Below are 17,498 nucleotides of genomic sequence, written 5' to 3' on the forward strand. Positions count from 1 at the left end.
AGGTGAGTGTGTCGGCACAGAGGCTGGCGGGAGACCGCCAGGGCGGGGAGGAAGCGGGGTCTCGTGCCCCAGGCCGCGGGGACGCCCATGTTCGCCCCATACCTCCAACGCCCGAGTCTCACGCTAACGGCACCCCAGGCCACACAGGAACCCCTTGGCGCTGGGGGCAGGGGACGGGGCCGAGGCGGGGGTCCTGGGGAGACGGGGAGGTGGGCAGAGGGGGGCAGGGGACAGTCAGGCAGAGGCTGGGGTGAGGGAGACCGGGCCACGTGTCCGCCTGCTCGGGGGGAGGCGCACGCTCCCTGCTCCATCTCCCTCTAAGCAAAGAAGTTTCCAGACCAAATAAGGCCGCGCCTCTCCAGGCTCCTGGCACGGGGCACAAACTTGATACTTGCCAAGGCTCTGGCCTGGACCCAAGCCCTCCCAGAGCAGCCACGGCCCATCGGGCACTCAGATCCCTCCGGGTAGCGCTCCCAGCAAACCAAGGTAAACACACAGGGCCGCCCCGCAGAGGGCGGGGAGCCAGGGGCCCCCACACCGAGGGGAGCACAGTGACCGGCCGCCCTCACCTCTGCCTGGGCCAGGGGCATCTGCTGGCCCATCGCGGGCCACACGTAGTGTCACCCCCGCTTCCCCACAGCCTGCAAGGGGGCGGCGCCGACAGCAAGCGCGTCAGGTGCCGGTGCTGTTCCGAGGGCTTTGAGCATCCGCCCCTCCTACTCCCCCGTCTCCCAGGTGGGAAGACTGAGCCCGGTGAACCTGGGGACAAACTCCAGGGCTGACCTGCTCGGAAGCCAGGGCGCTACAGTCTGCACCCCGTGACCCCTGGGTGCCAAAGAAGACAGCAGGGACGCCTCAGGGCCAGCTCTCCAGGGAAGGGGTCCCCAGCCCCGGTGCCCCTTCTACAAGAGGGTCCAGGGTCGGGCCTGTCAGCAGGTCACCTCGCTGGCTGGGGGGACAACGGGCTCAGAGGGCTTTCCCCCTCTTCTTTTCAAAAAGTATTTGTTTCCTTGAGAGACAGAGAGGTAGAGACACAGAGATGGTGCCATCCACTGGGCCACTGAACACCCGTGATGGCCGGGGCTGGGCCAGGCTGGAGCCAGGCACTGGGAGCCACACCCGACGCCCAGCGTGGGCGGCAGAAGCTGCACCCCGAGAGCCATCACTGCTGTGTCGCAGGGAATGCGGCGGCAGGAAGCTGGAGCCAGCGGGACCGCGGGGCACTGACCCCAGGCCCTCCGGCCTGGGGCCGGGCGTCTGAGCCGCGACGCTCAGCGCCTGCCCTGCCCTTGGTCGGACGCCCGGGCCAGGCCCAGCGCGAGGGCATTTACCAACTTTCCCCAGCAAGTCCTCTCTGGGGTGAGAAATGGAGACCCTCGTGCTGCACCCTGCCACTCGGACACTGTAGCCAGGCCTCGGCCACCGTGGGGGGGTGGGCACAGAAGCCCCTCGCCCTCGCCCGCACGCGCGTCCCTGCCTTGGCACGGCAACCAAGGGGGCAGCCACGCGCACTGCACAGACTCACTGGAGCCACGGCGGTGTCAGCGCACGGTCACGCTCTGCCCTCCACTCTGGGCTCTTCCTGGAGGGGGGCCCGGGTGAAGGGACCGTGCGGGACCCCCATCCTGCTGAGGGCACAGGCGGCCTGACTCCACGCTGGCCGTGCCGGAGACACAGGGACACCAAAGAGCCTTCGGCAACAAGTGACACAGACTCGAGGCAGGCTTCAGCTACAGAAAGACGGCTTAGGGCCGGCACTGCGGTGCGACGGTTACGCTGCTGCCTGACACCAGCGGCCCTATCAGAACACCGCAACCAGTCGAGTTCCAGCTGCTCCACTTCCCAGCCAGCTCCCTGCTCATGCGCCTGGGAAAGCAGTGGAAGATGGCTCAGGTGCTTGGGCCCCTGCACCCTCATGGGGGACCCGGAGGAAGCTCCTGGCTTCGGAACAGCTCAGCTCCGGCCGTTGCGGCCATTTGGGGAGTGAACCAGTGGTTCGAAGATTCTCTCCCTCTCTGTGTTAACTCTACCTCTCAAATATTAAAAAAGAGAAAGCAGAAGGGAGGGGGGAGGGAGGGCGGTTAGGATGGCATTTTACTAGTTCAGGACTTGGGGGATGGGGCCCGGGCGGCCTCTCCGTCTACACCAGGCTCTCTGCCGCGTGGCTCTTCCCCCGAGTCGGCAGGCAATTCAGCAGAGGCCATTTTCCCTCCCACCTGCCTGCAGGACCGGAACCTCCCCCTCGCCACGCTCCTGAGACGCCCTGCGCACCACTGCCGCCGCCGGCAACCGGAAATGGACAGAGGCCAGCCCAGACCGCACGGTGCAGCTGACTTTATTTGGTTCTGGAGTGTACGTCCCTGTGACACCAAACCCTGAGGCTGAACACATCACCACACAGCTGGCGAAGCGCAGAGGGCACTGGGAGGGAGCCCCAGCCCGAGAGGCACGGCGGGCACCAGGGCGGAGCGGGGGCGGGTCCTCCCCCACGGCCGGAAGCTGGCCGGCCGGAGGCACAGTCTGAGGCTGGCACACGTCCACGGGAACAGGGCCTTCCTCAGCCCCAGCCCCGCACTGGGATCTGGGCTGGGCCGCAGTGAAGGGGGCCCCGGGAGGCGGGCCCGTGCGGGAGCCAGGGAGAGCCACCTGCTGCCCCCGCGTGCCTGCCACACTCCTGCCACTCCGCAGAGGCCCAGCGTCTCCCACGGCCGCTCCACGCCAGGCAGCAGGCCGGGGGAGGGGACGGCGTGGCACTGGCCGTGTGGACGTGGCCGCTCACGTCCCCCGCTCCTTCTTCTTGCTCGTCCTCTGGCTGCTGAGCTCGCCCAGCTTCTTACCCAGCTTCCTCTGCAGCTGTGCCCTCCTGGCCGGGTCCAGGGACCTGTCCTTGGTCCCACTGCCGGCATACAGCACGCCCTCCCGGCTGATTCTCTGCCGCGCGTGCGCGCGGGCCTTCTCGCCGCAGCCGTGGACCTGGGGAGGACATGAGAGTCAGTGGTGGCTCAGGTGGCAGCTGTGCTACCCAAGAGTGTGGGGACCACGGGAGCCCCAGCTCCGTCCTCCTCCCCGACGCTGCAGGCTCCCGGGTCGGGGCGGAGGGCTGGAGGCTACAGCCCACAGAGGACGTGGCCAGGAAATGCCCCCCACAGGCCGTGGCCAGTGTGCTCACACCCCCCAATACACCCCACGCCTGACTCCTCCAGGCGGCCTGGCCTGGCCTCCACTCCCCAGTGCCCGGCTGCACCCCAGGGCCTTTGCACACGCAGGCTCCCCAGCCGATTCACCCCTTAGGTCTCAGCGTGACCACTGCAGCACCCCCAGGACAGAGACCAGTTCTGCTCCGGCCCTAGCTCCACACGCAGCCGGGAGGGTACTTAGCACACAGGCTCCAGGAATGAGCACGGGCAGACGGCTGCTACCAGCTCCGAGCGCGGACTGCAGGCCCCACTCCCCGCCACGCAGACAACAGCCCGGCACTCCGCCGAGCGGCTGTGACAGCGGATGGCGCATTTTACTGACGTGTGCCAACTGCTGGAACCAGTCACGCCCGATGTCACCTGCCCTGCCTGCGAAGCCACCCGAGCTCATGCGGAGCTGACTCCGTCCGCCCCCGGCCCCGCCCCGCCCCGCCCCGGCCCCGCCTGCACAGGGAGGGCGGCAGCAAACCTCAGGCAGGTGGTGGCTGAGGCAGTAGCGGCGGCTGCAGAGCTGGCAGAGCTGGCCCAGGGCGGCGACGCTGGCTGTGCACCTGGCGAAGCTGCAGGTGTTGTCGGCCTTCACGGCCGCCGAGACCAGAGCGTCGAAGTCCTCCTCCGGGGGCGGGTCTCTGGCCGGACGTCCTGGAGAAGGGCCGGTGCCACGCAGTCAAGCCGCAGCACGCCAGGCCCGGAGCCGCCCCCCGCCACCTTCACTGCGTGTGCAAACGGGGTCTGCCCAGCTGCGGGGCCCCTGCGACTCCCCGGGCTCTTCAGGAGCGAAGAACCCAGAAACGCCCAGCCGCTCTCCGCTGGGTGGACTCCCGGAGGGGCGGGGGCAGCACGCACGCTGCAGCCCAGGCAGAGCCCCTCCTGACACAACACGGCTGCGTGTGCAACAGGCTGGGGCGCCTGAGCCCCCGGGGGCCCGAGCGCTTTGCCCAGGCTGAGCACGAACACCAGCCACCCCCAGCCCAGGAGCCGGGGGAGCCCAGCCAATGTCCCCTCCTCCAGGCCCTCTGCCCGCCACCCAGGCCCGGGCGCTTCCTCTGTGCCAGGCCTGCACCAGCCCTGTGCTGAGGGGGACGGCGGCCCGGGGAGGCCAGCGCGGCGCGGGGAGGGGCACCGTCACTGCACGCGGCGGCCGCCACCACTCACCTTTCGCGTCTTTCTTCTTCTTCTTGCCGGGGAGGCTCTGCGGCCCGGCGCCCCCGGCCGGCTGCCCCCTCTCGGTCTGCGGCCCGGGCTCCCCCTTCGCCCTCTGCAGTCTCTCCAGGTGGAGCGCCTTCAGGTCTGGCTGGCCCTGGCCATGCGGCTCCTTGGGGGGCTGCTCCCCGGGGGGCTGCTCCCCGGGGGGCTGCTCCTCCTGCGCGGGGCCCGGGGGCGCAGCGGGTACGGGGGCCGCGGCAGGTACGGGGGCCGAGCTGTCTGATGGCGCTGTGGGTGGCCGGGAGGGCGGGGTCCTCTTGCTCACTGTGATGTACCTGGCCTTCCCCTCCCCCGCGCTGCTGTGCCTCAGCCCCAGCTCCTCGGCTATCTGGTGCACCCGCAGCCTGTCGTGGGCGTTCAGGGACGCGGGAAACTCCAGCCGCGTCTCCTCGCTGGCCACAAACTCGGTGAGGAGGGCCCTGAGGTGCTGCGCGCTGCCTCCGCCCCCGGCGCCCGCGGGGCCGCCTCCGCTGGGGCTGGCTTGCAAGGGGGCTCCGGACCCCGCCGGCTTCCCGCCCGGCTGCCTGGGGGGCTGCCTGGCCGCCGCTGTAGCCTCCTGGGCGCCCTCCTGCCGCCGGCTCCCAGCGGGCTTCTGGGCGGCCACGCCGGGGCCCCGCGGCTTCTCGACGGCTTGGCCGTAGTTTTCGGGGACGATGTCGTCAAGGTACTCGAAGGCGGTGCGCACTTCTCCGTGCTCTGTGAAATAATCCACCAGGGTCTTCAAGAAAGCGTGGTTGCTGACGGTGCGGGAATCGCACACGACTGCCACGTGGCGCCGGGCGCGGGTCACGGCAACGTTGATCCGCCGGTCCTCGGCCAGAAAGCCAACTTCCCCTGATGAGAGGCCGCAGTGAGGGGCGGATCCGCGGCCAAGAGACCCCTCGCTCTCGCAGGAGCCCTCCCGCGGCCCTCAGACAGCCACGCCCACTGCACGCCATTTGTGGCTCCGCCACGCTCCCACGGGTGCTGGCAGCTCTCAGACTGCCGCTCGTATCCAGAAGCCCGGCCGGGGCGACAGCGTCCTGACGGGGGCCCAGGGACCACTTGCAGGCAGCTGTCCCGCCGGAGCTGAGCCCCCCTTCCGCCTCCTACGGTGAAGGCTGCCCAGGCCAGAGCGAGGGCCGTGGCCGCAGAACCACCAGGCTCGCGGCTGAAAGCCAGGCCCGGCCTCAGGGGCTCCGGGCTGCTGCCAGCCCACCCTGCGCTCCCAGCCCCTGCCTCTCCGCCTCCAGACTCCGTTCCCTCTGCTGTACAGCCTTCTCCCCTCAGCAGGTGAGGTCCACTCCCCAGCACCCACTCAGGTGGCCCTGCCCCAGGCCCCATGGACCCCCTGAGCAGGCCCCGCGGACCCCTGAGCAGGCACGTGGACCCCTGAGCATGCCCTGTGGACCCCCTGAGCAGGCCCCGCGGACCCCTGAGCATGCCCTGTGGACCCCCTGAGCAGGCCCCGCGGACCCCCTGAGCAGGCCCCACGGACCCCTGAGCATGCCCTGTGGACCCCCTGAGCAGACCCCGCGGACCCCCTGAGCAGGCCCCACGGACCCCTGAGCATGCCCTGTGGACCCCCTGAGCAGACACCATGGACCCCTGAGCAGGCCCCGCGGACCCCTGAGCAGGCCCCGCGGACCCCTGAGCATGCCCTGTGGACCCCCTGAGCAGACCCCGCGGACCCCCTGAGCAGACACCATGGACCCCTGAGCAGGCCCCGCGGATCCCTGAGAAGGCCCTGGCAGACCCCCTGAGCAGGCACGTGGACCCCCTGAGCAGACCCCACAGACCCCTGAGCAGGCCCCGTGGACCCGAGCAGGCCCCGTCACAGCCCTCGCCAGGCCGTGTGCCTTGGTCTCCTGCACCCAACCCGAGCCCCCGAGGACGGGGCAGGCGTGGCACCTGGCAGACCCGACAGCCTGAGCGCCAGCAGGTCCGCTCCGCCCCACCTTTCCTGTTGGACCGGACAAAGGACAGGATCACTGCCTCCTTCTCTCGTCCCTGGAAGCCGTCGACGGATTTGATTTCCAGCTCGGGGTGCCTACGGGCAAGGCTCTGTCTCAGCAGGTCCACCTGAAACACGAGGCAAGGCGTGGCCTCGTCACATCCCGCCTCGCCAGGCAACTTTACGGCCCTGCCCTCTGGGCCCTGCCCGGTGCTGTGACGTGGTGGGCTAAGCCTCCGCCTGAAGCGCCAGCATCCCACACGGGCGCTGGTTCGAGTCCCGGCTGCTCCACTTCCCATCCAGCTCTCCGCTGTGGCCTGGGAAAGCAGTGGAGGATGGCCCGAGTCCTCGGGCCCTGCACCTGCATGGGAGAGACCCGGAAGAAGCTCGAGGCTCCTGGCTTTGGACTGGCCCAGCTCCGGCCACTGCGGCCAATCGGGGAGTGAACCGGCGGACGGAGGACTCTCTGTGTCTGCCTCTGCCCCTCTGTAACTCTGCCTTTCAAATAAACAAATAAAATATTAAAAAAAAAAAGGATCCTGCTTCCTGCTGCTCAGCAGAGGCCCCACACTCACGCAGCCAGGGCCCAGGACGGCTCCCACGCGGCCCTTCTCACAGGCGTGGGAGAGAAGACAAGGAAACATGGAGACGTGTCACATGAGCCCTGTCACAGGTAACATTACACACGTCACACGTGACCCCCATCACCAGGTAACACACCAGCATGTCACGTGACTGCCTTGTCCCAGGTAACAGTAAGCACGTCACATGTGAGCCCCCGTCACTAGGTAACAGGTAGGTGTCACACATGAGCCCTGTCACAGGAACATGTAAGCATGTCACATGACCCCCATTATTAGCTGACACATGAGCCACATCACAGATGGTCTTATCACTGTGTAACCTGCAAGCATGTCACAAGACACCACCAGGTAACAGGCAGGCCTGCCACACGTGACCCATGGTCGCCAGGTAACAGGTAGGCCTGCCACACGTGACCCATGGTCGCCAGGTAACAGGCAGGCCTGCCACACGTGACCCATGGTCACCAGGTAACAGGCAGGCCTGCCACACGTGACCCATGGTCATAACAGGTAAGCCTGCCACATGTGACCCATGGTCGCCAGGTAACAGGCAGGCCTGCCACACGTGACCCATGGTCACCAGGTAACAGGTAAGCCTGCCACATGTGACCCATGGTCGCCAGGTAACAGGTAGGCCTGCCACACGTGACCCATGGCCGCCAGGTAACAGGTAAGCCTGCCACATGTGACCCATGGTCGCCAGGTAACAGGTAAGCCTGCCACACGTGACCCATGGTCACCAGGTAACAGGTAAGCCTGCCACACGTGACCCATGGTCGCCAGGTAACAGGCAGGCCTGCCACACGTGACCCATGGCCGCCAGGTAACAGGTAAGCCTGCCACATGTGACCCATGGTCGCCAGGTAACAGGTAAGCCTGCCACACGTGACCCATGGTCACCAGGTAACAGGTAAGCCTGCCACACGTGACCCATGGTCGCCAGGTAACAGGCAGGCATGTCAGGTATCTGCCCCTCACCAGGTAACAGGCAGGCAGACGGACAGGCAGCGAGACCGACCGACCCTGCTCTGGGCACAGGAGGCCAACCCCGCCTGGCCCCGCTCACTGTGGCCTCCTCAGCGCATGGCTGGCTGAGCCCCAGGCTGCGCGCAGGGGGACAAGGGCCCACGCGCACCTGCAGGTTGTAGGGCGTGATGACGGCAATGTCACTTGCTTGGACCCCAGCATCCACCAGAGCCTGGATGTGCAAACTGACGAGGCGGACTTCACCTGAGGGAGGAGGGTGGGTGGGTGTGGGCGCGGAGGCACACCTGCCCGCCTGGAAGGCTATGGCGCCCATCAGCTGAGTGGGAGCCGTGCCAGGCTCAGGAGACAAGAACCCAGGGCACCAGCTACTGGAACCACACACACCCACACCCTCCCGTGAACTAACGGCCGTGCGCCCCACTGATCAGCCCTGGCTGTGGAACCTGGGGACGCTGGGCCTCGTGCCCAGGTGGAGAGCACGCCCCGCTGCCTGGGACCCACGGCCGTCCTGGCGTCACAGCTGTCTGCCCCAGGGGGCATCGAGGCTGCCTCACCTCCGGAGGGCCAGGTTCCCGGGACCTCGCTCCCACAGCCTCCGCCCCCTCAGCCCCCGGTCAGGCTGGTCAGCTGACAGATGGGGCCGCCGTGTCCACAGAGGTACTCACCAGGGTTCCCCTTGGACTGGTTGCCCTCATCCAGCTCAAACAGCCCACAGCCGGCGGTGTCCACCAGCAGCAAGGGGATGCCTGTCTCCTCGGTGGCGGCCACACCCGGGAGGTCCCTGGCACACAGGTGGACACCGAGCATGTGAGTGGTGGCTGGGGGCAGCGATAGAGCCAGCCCCTCCCCCTAGGAAAACGTGGGCCTGCACGTGGAGAACACAGGGCCCAGCAGGGACACCAGGGTCAGCGGTGGGCCAGTCAGGGCAAGGCAGGGCCAGGTGGGCCAGGCAGGGCAAGGAGGGGCAGGTGGGAGCCAGGGCAGGGGGGCAGGTGGGAGTCAGGGAAGGGGGGGGCAGGTGGGAGTCAGGGCAGGGGGCAGGTGGGAGCCAGGGCAGGGGGGCAGGTGGGAGCCAGGGCAGGAGGGGCAGGTGGGAGCCAGGGAAGGGGGGGCAGGTGGGAGCCAGGGCAGGAGGGGCAGGTGGGAGCCAGGGCAGGGGGCAGGTGGGAGTCAGGGCAGGGGGCAGGTGGAAGTCAGGGCAGGGGGCAGGTGGGAGCCAGGGCAGGAGGGGCAGGTGGGAGCCAGGGAAGGGGGGGCAGGTGGGAGCCAGGGAAGGGGAGCAGGTGGGAGCCAGGGCAGGGGGGCAGGTGGGAGCCAGGGAAGGGGGGGCAGGTGGGAGCCAGGGAAGGGGGGGCAGGTGGGAGCCAGGGCAGGGGGGCAGGTGGGAGCCAGAGCAGGGGGGCAGGTGGGAGTCAGGGAAGGGGGGGGCAGGTGGGAGCCAGGGCAGGGGGCAGGTGGGAGCCAGGGAAGGGGGGGCAGGTGGGAGCCAGGGAAGGGGGGGCAGGTGGGAGCCAGGGCAGGGGGGGCAGGTGGGAGCCAGAGCAGGGGGGCAGGTGGGAGTCAGGGCAGGGAGGGACAGGTGGGAGCCAGGGCAGGGGGGGCAGGTAGGAGTCAGGGCAGGGGGGCAGGTGGGAGCCAGGGCAGGGGGCAGGTGGGAGCCAGGGCAGGGGGGCAGGTGGGAGTCAGGGCAGGGGGCAGGTGGGAGTCAGGGCAGGGGAGGGACAGGTGGGAGCCAGGGAAGGGGGGGCAGGTGGGAGCCAGGGCAGGGGGGCAGGTGGGAGCCAGAGCAGGGGGGCAGGTGGGAGTCAGGGAAGGGGGGGGCAGGTGGGAGCCAGGGCAGGGGGGCAGGTGGGAGCCAGGGCAGGGGGCAGGTGGGAGCCAGGGCAGGGGGCAGGTGGGAGCCAGGGCCGTGTCACTCACTGCAGGAGGTGCCCCGCCACGGAGGGGTGGGCCGTGAGCTGCCCGTGGTACATGGCCTCCGAGGCCCAGCGCATGATGGCCTGGTGCATGCGGTACTGCACCGTCAGCACCCGCATCACGTTCTCGCCGTGCTCCTCGGCCAGCCGCTCCATCAGGCTCCGCGACAGCCCCGCCAGTGCGGCCCTGTGCCGGGGGAAACGAGGGCCTGAGCTCCAGGGTCCACACGAGACCCTGCAGCTGAGTGTGACAAGCCGCCCTCAGCCTCGGGCCCAGTGCGGCCGGTTCCAACCCTGAACTCTGGGCCCCGAGACACCGCGCCTGGCGATGACCAGCCTCACGCGACAGGCAGGGCCTGGCTGACGCATGGGAGGGGGTGAGGACCCTGACACGGGTGGGCCCTGCATGGTCACACACTGCAGGACAGGTGGGGCCTGGCTGACGCATGGGAGGGGGTGAGGACCCTGACACGGGGTGGGCCCTGCATGGTCACACACTGCAGGACAGGTGGGGCCTGGCTCACGCATGGGAGGGGCGAGGACCCGGACACGGGGTGGGCCCTGCATGGTCACACACTGCAGGACAGGCGGGGCCTGGCTGATACATGGGAAGGGTGAGGACCCTGACACAGGGTGGGCCCTGCATGGTCACACACTGCAGGACAGGTGGGCGGGGCCTGGCTGACGCATGGGAGGGGCGAGGACCTGGACACGGAGGTGGGCCCTGCAGGGCCTGGCTGGCTCATGGGAGGGGCGAGGACCTGACACGGGTGGGCCCTGCAGGGCCTGGCTGGCTCATGGGAGGGGCGAGGACCTGACACGGGTGGGCCCTGCAGGGCCTGGCTGACGCATGGGAGGGGCGAGGACCTGACACGGGTGGGCCCTGCATGGTCACACACTGCAGGACAGGTGGGCGGGGCCTGGCTGACGCATGGGAGGGGCGGGGACCTGACACGGGGTGGGCCCTGCAGGGCCTGGCTGACGCATGGGAAGAGGTGGGCCCCACACAACAAGGGACCGCAAGATGCCACGCTGCAGGCTCTGAAGATGGAGCAAAGGGCCGGGAGCTGACAGACGCGGCGGCGTGCGGGGCAGGCGGAGCAAGGAGATGTCTCTGGGCGCTTGCGGGCCGTGAGCCTCGCTGACACCCGACTCCAACATGTGACCTCCAGAGCCAAGAGGCCACGCCTCAGGTGGCTGGAAGCCGCTGCGTCTGTGGCCACTGGTCACAGCAGTGACAGGAAAGTGACACAGGACACCTGGCGGAGCGCGAGACGCTGCTGGCCTGGGCTCACGGCTCAGCTCTGCTTCCGGTGCAGCCCCCTGCAGATGGGCGCCTGGCAGGCAGCCAGCGATGGCTCAGGCACCAGCACCTGTGTCCCCCGGGCCGGTGCTGTGCCGCAGCAGGCCACGCCGCTGCTGGCATCTCATGAGCACCAGGTCAAGTCCCGGCCGCTCCACTTCTAATCCAGCTCCCTGCTAACGCACCTGGGAAAGCAGCAGACCATGGCCCCGGCACCTGGGCCCCTGCCACCCATGTGGGAGACCCGGATGGAGCTCCAGGCAGCTGGCTTCCGCCTGGCCCAGCCCTGCCTGCTGTGGGCATTTGAGAAGTGAGCCAGCAGACCAGAGGTCTCTGTCTCTCTCTCTCTTTCAAATAAACTTTAAAAAAAAAATGTATTTATTTATTTGAAAGAGTTACAGAGAGGCAGAGAGAGAGATCGTCCATTTGCTGGTTCACTTCCCCAAATGGCCATAGCAGCCAGAGCTGAGCCAATCCAAAGCTTCTTCCGGGCCTCCCACATGGACGTAGGGCCCCAAGGACTTGGGCCATCTTGCACTGCTTTCCCAGGCCACAGCAGAGAGCTGGATGGGAAGTGGAGCAGCCAGGACTCGAACCAGTGCCCATATGGGATGCCGGCACTGCAGGCGGCAGCTTCACCCGCTAAGCCACAGCACTGGCCCCTCAAATAAACTTTGTAAATTCTTAGAATATGTTCCACTCCAACACTGCCAACACCCGTCAGCACTGCGGGGCGGGCTCTGGCACGGTGGTCAGTCCACCACAGTTCCTGGGTTCAAGTCCCAACTCTGCTCTTCCTGCAAACTCCATCGCGGGAGGCAGCAGGTCCCGGGCAGGCGGTCCAGCCCGACACTAACGTGGGAGCCTGGCGCAAGTTTCTAGCTCCTGGCTTCAGCCCGGCCCAGCTGGGCTGTTGTGCGTATCTGGGGAGTGAACCAGCAGAGGGGTGCTCTCTGTCTGCCTGTCTCTATCTCTCAGCTTTTCAAATAAATTTGTAATGTTTTTTAAAAAAGGAAACCTGGGGACTGGTACTGTGGCACAGCAGGTAAAACCACCATCCGCAGTGCCGGCATCCCATGTGGGCCCCGGTTCGAGACCCGGCTGCTCCACTTCCAATCCAGCTCCCTGCTAATGCACCTGGGGAAGCAGAGGGTGGTCCAAGTCCTTGGGCCCCTGCACCCGCGTGGGAGACCTCAAAGAAGCTCCTGGCTCCTGGCTTCGGGCTGGCACAGCCCCAGCCACTGTGGCCATCTGGGGAAGTGAACCAGCTGATAGAAGATCACGCTCTCTCTCTGTAACTCTGCCTTTCAAATCAATAAATCTTTAAAAAAATAAAGAGAAAAAGAAAAGCTAGCCTGCAGAGAGCCCTCACACGGGCCAGCCTGGTGCCTGTGGAAATATTATTATTTTCAGTGGATAGCTCGGAAATTGTTTTCTGTACTAGTAAGTTCATCCTTTAAATTCTCTATTTTCCAAAAATCTTTTATGTATTTATTTATTTGCGAGGCAGATAGGGGGAGAGGGAGAGAGAAAGAGACGGAGAGACAGAGGGAGTTGCCCATATGGGATGCCTAGACCCCTGCTCCTGAACGCCAGGTGTGGTCCTGGCTCCCTGGTCCACTCCCCATAAGCCCACAATGGCCCCGGGCCAGGTGCAAGTGGAAGCCGGAAGCCGGAACTTGATTCGGGTCTCCCGCTGCGGGACAGGGACCCAGCCACCTGAGTGTGGCTGCTGCCTCCAAGCGGGCGTTAGCAGAAATCTGGACCTGGGGACCACCGCTGGGCACCGAGCAGGCACCCGACGTGGGCAGTGTAGCTGGTAACCCCCAGGTCAGACGCCCACCCCACACACCGTCATGTGCACTGTGTGTGGATTCGCTCACTCCACCTCCACCACAGCCTGTGTGGGAGGCAGAGGTCCACTCCGGTGGTCAAGACGGTGCAGCCCACGTCAGACTGCCTGGCTCGGACTCCGGCCCTGCTGACGCAGACCCTGGAGACACAATGACGGCGCCAGTGACTGGGTTTCTGCCGTCCGCACAGGAAACCTGCGCTGCGTTCCTGACCCCTGGCTCCAGCCCCAGCCGAGCCCTGGCCACTGTGGGCATCTGGGACGTGGACCAGCAGACAGGAGAGCGTGCTTGTCCCCCTCCCCCCCACTCCCTTCCTCTCTCTGCCTCACAAATAAAAACTTAAAACCAATAAAATCGGAATCTGGGACCCAGAGGTTAGGGCGCCAGCTCAAGGGGCCCGGCCAGGGAGCCGGGGAGCCAGGACCACACCTGGCGTTCAGGAGCGGGGGTCCAGGCAGGGACACCTCAAGGCCTGGGAGGCCGGTGTGGTGGGTAAGGGGTGCGTGACTGGGGGGCTCGGAGGAGGGAGGGGAGAAGAGGGGCAGCACTGCCTCCACCCAGGAGAGCTCTGCCGGCCCAGCTGCAGCAACTGCTCACCTCCCCACAGCAGAACCGGGGCCCGAGCGCCCCACGGCCCGCACCGTGGACGTGCCTGCAGACGGGAACCACAGAGCCGCACAAGGTGAGCCGCAGGGCGGCTGTCACTGCCCCACCCCCACCCCCACCCCCAGAGCACGGGCCTGCCTCTCCCCACGCTGTGCTGTCACTGCCCCCACCCCCACCCCCACCCCCAGAGCACGGGCCTGCCTCTCCCCACGCTGTGCTGTCACGGCCCCACCCCCACCCCCACCCCCAGAGCACGGGCCTGCCTCTCCCCACGCTGTGCTGTCACAGCCCCCACCCCCACCCCCACCCCCAGAGCACGGGCCTGCCTCTCCCCACGCTGTGCTGTCACGGCCCCACCCCCACCCCCACCCCCACCCCCAGAGCACGGGCCTGCCTCTCCCCACGCTGTGCTGTCACAACCCCCACCCCCACCCCCACCCCCAGAGCACGGGCCTGCCTCTCCCCACGCTGTGCTGTCATGGCCCCACCCCCACCCCCACCCCCACCCCCAGAGCACGGGCCTGCCTCTCCCCACCCTGTACTGTCAGAGCCCCACCCCCACCCCCACTGCACGGGCCTGTCTCTCCCCACCCTGTGCTGTCACGGCCCCACCCCCACCCCCAGAGCACGGGCCTGCCTCTCCCCACGCTGTGCTGTCACAGCCCCCACCCCCACCCCCACCCCCAGAGCACGGGCCTGCCTCTCCCCACGCTGTGCTGTCACAGCCCCCACCCCCACCCCCACCCCCAGAGCACGGGCCTGCCTCTCCCCACGCTGTGCTGTCATGGCCCCACCCCCACCCCCACTGCATGGGCCTGCCTCTCCCCACGCTGTGCTGTCACGGCCCCACCCCCACCCCCACCCCCACTGCACGGGCCTGCCTCTCCCCACGCTGTGCTGTCATGGCCCCACCCCCACCCCCACTGCACGGGCCTGCCTCTCCCCACGCTGTGCTGTCATGGCCCCACCCCCACCCCCAGAGCACGGGCCTGCCTCTCCCCACGCTGTGCTGTCACGGCCCCACCCCCACCCCCACCCCCAGAGCACGGGCCTGCCTCTCCCCACGCTGTGCTGTCACAGCCCCCACCCCCACCCCCACCCCCACTGCACGGGCCTGCCTCTCCCCACGCTGTGCTGTCAGAACCCCACCCCCACCCCCACTGCATGGGCCTGCCTCTCCCCACGCTGTGCTGTCACTGCCCCCACCCCCATCCCCACCCCCACCCCCACCCCCAGAGCACGGGCCTGCCTCCCCCACGCTGTGCTGTCACGGCCCCACCCCCACCCCCACCCCCAGAGCACGGGCCTGCCTCTCCCCACGCTGTGCTGTCACTGCCCCACCCCCACCTCCACCCCCACCCCCAGAGCACGGGCCTGCCTCTCCCCACACTGTGCTGTCACGGCCCCACCCCCACCCCCACCCCCAGAGCACGGGCCTGCCTCTCCCCACACTGTGCTTCTCACAGGCACGGCAGACACACAAGGCAACAAGTACCCACTGAGCCAGGAAACGGGGGGACACCCGGCACTGTGCCTCCGCCCCTCGCCCCAACAAGGACACAGTCCAGTGATCAGTGCAGGGAAACAGGGTGGAGGAAGCCCATCGGCGCCCCGGGCAAGCCCGGCCTTCTGGGCTGGAGCTGGCAGGGCGGCAGACAGGCGCCCGGCCAAGGCTCTTACTTGGGGGACACGGTGGTGGGCGGCAGCTGCTTGTGGTCTCCAGCCAGGATGCACTTCCGGGCCCTCAGCAGCGGGATCCAGCAGCTCGCCTCCAGCGCCTGGGCGCACTCGTCCACGACCACCACGTCGAAGTGGCTCTCGGGCAGCAACTTCAGGGGGCCGTCGGGAGAGGCACCTGCCGCGGACAGGGCACCGGGGTCACGGGGGCCCTGGCTGCTTCCTCACAGCCACAACCACACCAGCAACGAGACAGGCGGTGAGGGGGCTGCTCCACCCGCCAGCCGTGCTCAAAACTGCACGGGGCGGGCGCTGCGCCCACACCCCACGCTGCATTACTGTGCACGGGGCAGGCACTGCGCCCGGCACCCGAGGCCCACACCCCACGCTGCGCTACTGTGCACGGGGCAGGCACTGCGCCCGGCACCCGAGATGCCCACACCCCACACTGCATTACTGTGCACGGGGTGGGCGCTGCGCCCACACCCCACGCTGTGCTACTGTGCACGAGGCGGGCGCTGCGCCCACACCCCACGCTGCGCTACTGTGCACGGGGCGGGCGCTGCGCCCGGCACCCGAGGCACCCACACCCCACGCTGCACTGCCTGGGTCCAGTCCTGGCCCCAGCTCCCAGTTCCAGCTTCCAGTCAGTGCAGACACTGGGAGGCGGCAGGTGATGTCTCCTGCCCCTCACCTGGAGACCTGGGCTGACTCCCAGCGCCCGGCTTCAGCCTAGCCCAGCCCAGGCACGGCTGGGGCGGGTTTCCGGGGAGTGAACCAGTGGATAAGAGCTCCCTTGTGTCTCTTTCTGTCTTTGCCTCTCAAATTGAAAAAAAGGGGAGGTGGTGTGGAGTAAATTTATCTTAAAGTAAGAACAAGGAAGGAAGATTAATCTCTCATCTTTGGGGCAGGGGTTTGGACTAGCAATTCGGAAGCCACTTGGGACGCCCGTGTACTATACTGCAGGCCCTGGGTTCAAGTCCTGAGTCTGCCCCGACTCCGGCCTCCTGCTGACACACGCCCTGGGAAGCAGCAGGTGACAACTCAAGTGGCCGGGTCCCTGCCACCCACGTGGGAGACCCAGATGGAGCTTCCGGCTCCTGTCTTCAGCAGTTGTGGGCATTTAAGAAAAAACTAGCAGATAAGAGACTGCTTTCTGCCTTTCAAATTCTTTTTTTTTTTTTTAATTTATTTTATTTGAAAAGCGCACAGGCAGAGAGAGATAAGAGACAAAGAAAGAGGTCTTCCATCTGCTGATTCACTCCCCAGATGGACGCAACGGCTGGAGCTGAGCCGATCCGAAGCCAGGAGCCTGGAGCTTCCTCCAGGTCTTCCCACGTGGGTGCAGGGGCCCAAGCACTTGGGTCATCTTCCACTGCTTTCCCAGGCCACAGCAGAGAGCTGGATCAGAAGTGGGGCAGCCGGGTCTCGAACCGGCGTCCATATGGGATGTTGGCACTTCAGGCCAGGGCTTTAACCCGCTGCGCCACAGCACGGGCCCCTCAAACTCATTTTTTAAAAACCTTCTGGTTCCAGGGTGGGTGCTGTGGCACAGGTGGGCTCAGCTGTCACTTGGGACACTCGACTCCCACACCAGACCTGGTTCAAGTCCCAGCTGCTCCACTTCCCATCCAGCTCCCTACTGACGAGTCTGGGGAGCAGTAGGAGATGGTCCAAACACTCGGCCCCCGCGACCGCGGAGGAGACGGGCGCCGTGCCAGGTTCCTGGCTTCGGCCCGGCCCAGCACTGGCCGCTGCAGCCATTTGGAGTGAGGCAGCGCCAGTGGACAGAAGATTCTCCCTCCCCACCCTTTCTCCCACTCTTCTGCAACACTGCCTTTCAAGTAAATAAATCTAAAGATAACGGGCCAGGTTCCCGCCCGCCTGCGTGATATGCAGCCGGGGCTGTGGCCGCGACCACACTGGCCATCAATCGCCAGCGGCCGTGGCCCTGAACCACAGAATAATCTAATTTTACACATCACAACCACATCGGCTCTGACTTCAGCGTTTAATTCTCCTCTGAGGATTTTAGACAGAACAGTTCTCGGCTGGGCAAGCACGCAGAGAAAGCCCACGCATCTGACGACACAGAACCACTGCCCCATTCCTTCCTGGGGTATGCAGCATCGCAGTGAGAACACGGGTGGGCAGGCCCGGCCCCAGCCCCACGCCAACTCCTGCAGGCGGCCTGGGCCCGGGCAGGCCCACCCGAGCTGTTCTCACGGGAAAACGT

The 17,498-nt window shown here is 66.9% G+C and overlaps 1 protein-coding gene and 1 long non-coding RNA gene across 2 annotated transcripts in view; one reads left to right on the forward strand and one right to left on the reverse strand.

Moving 5' to 3' along the window:
• Positions 1 to 393: 393 nt before the first annotated feature.
• On the forward strand, positions 394 to 2,715 carry LOC138847169 (uncharacterized). Its single transcript, XR_011384822.1, has 2 exons — positions 394 to 486; positions 2,227 to 2,715. It is a non-coding gene; the product is annotated as an uncharacterized lncRNA (long non-coding RNA).
• IGHMBP2 (immunoglobulin mu DNA binding protein 2) overlaps positions 2,320 to 17,498 on the reverse strand; it is a 33,527-nt gene continuing 18,348 nt past the window's right edge. The window contains exons 8-15 of the mRNA XM_051827841.2: positions 15,266 to 15,440; positions 9,828 to 10,010; positions 8,573 to 8,688; positions 8,056 to 8,150; positions 6,341 to 6,464; positions 4,353 to 5,237; positions 3,667 to 3,839; positions 2,320 to 2,973 (exon numbers count right to left, since the gene is read on the reverse strand). Of these exons, the coding sequence (XP_051683801.2) occupies positions 2,776 to 2,973; positions 3,667 to 3,839; positions 4,353 to 5,237; positions 6,341 to 6,464; positions 8,056 to 8,150; positions 8,573 to 8,688; positions 9,828 to 10,010; positions 15,266 to 15,440 (1,949 nt within the window). The 3' untranslated portion in view covers positions 2,320 to 2,775. The remainder of the gene's footprint in view (positions 2,974 to 3,666; positions 3,840 to 4,352; positions 5,238 to 6,340; positions 6,465 to 8,055; positions 8,151 to 8,572; positions 8,689 to 9,827; positions 10,011 to 15,265; positions 15,441 to 17,498) is intronic.

This window comes from Oryctolagus cuniculus, chromosome 1 (assembly GCF_964237555.1).
Source record: "Oryctolagus cuniculus chromosome 1, mOryCun1.1, whole genome shotgun sequence".
Classification (NCBI taxonomy): domain Eukaryota; kingdom Metazoa; phylum Chordata; class Mammalia; order Lagomorpha; family Leporidae; genus Oryctolagus; species Oryctolagus cuniculus.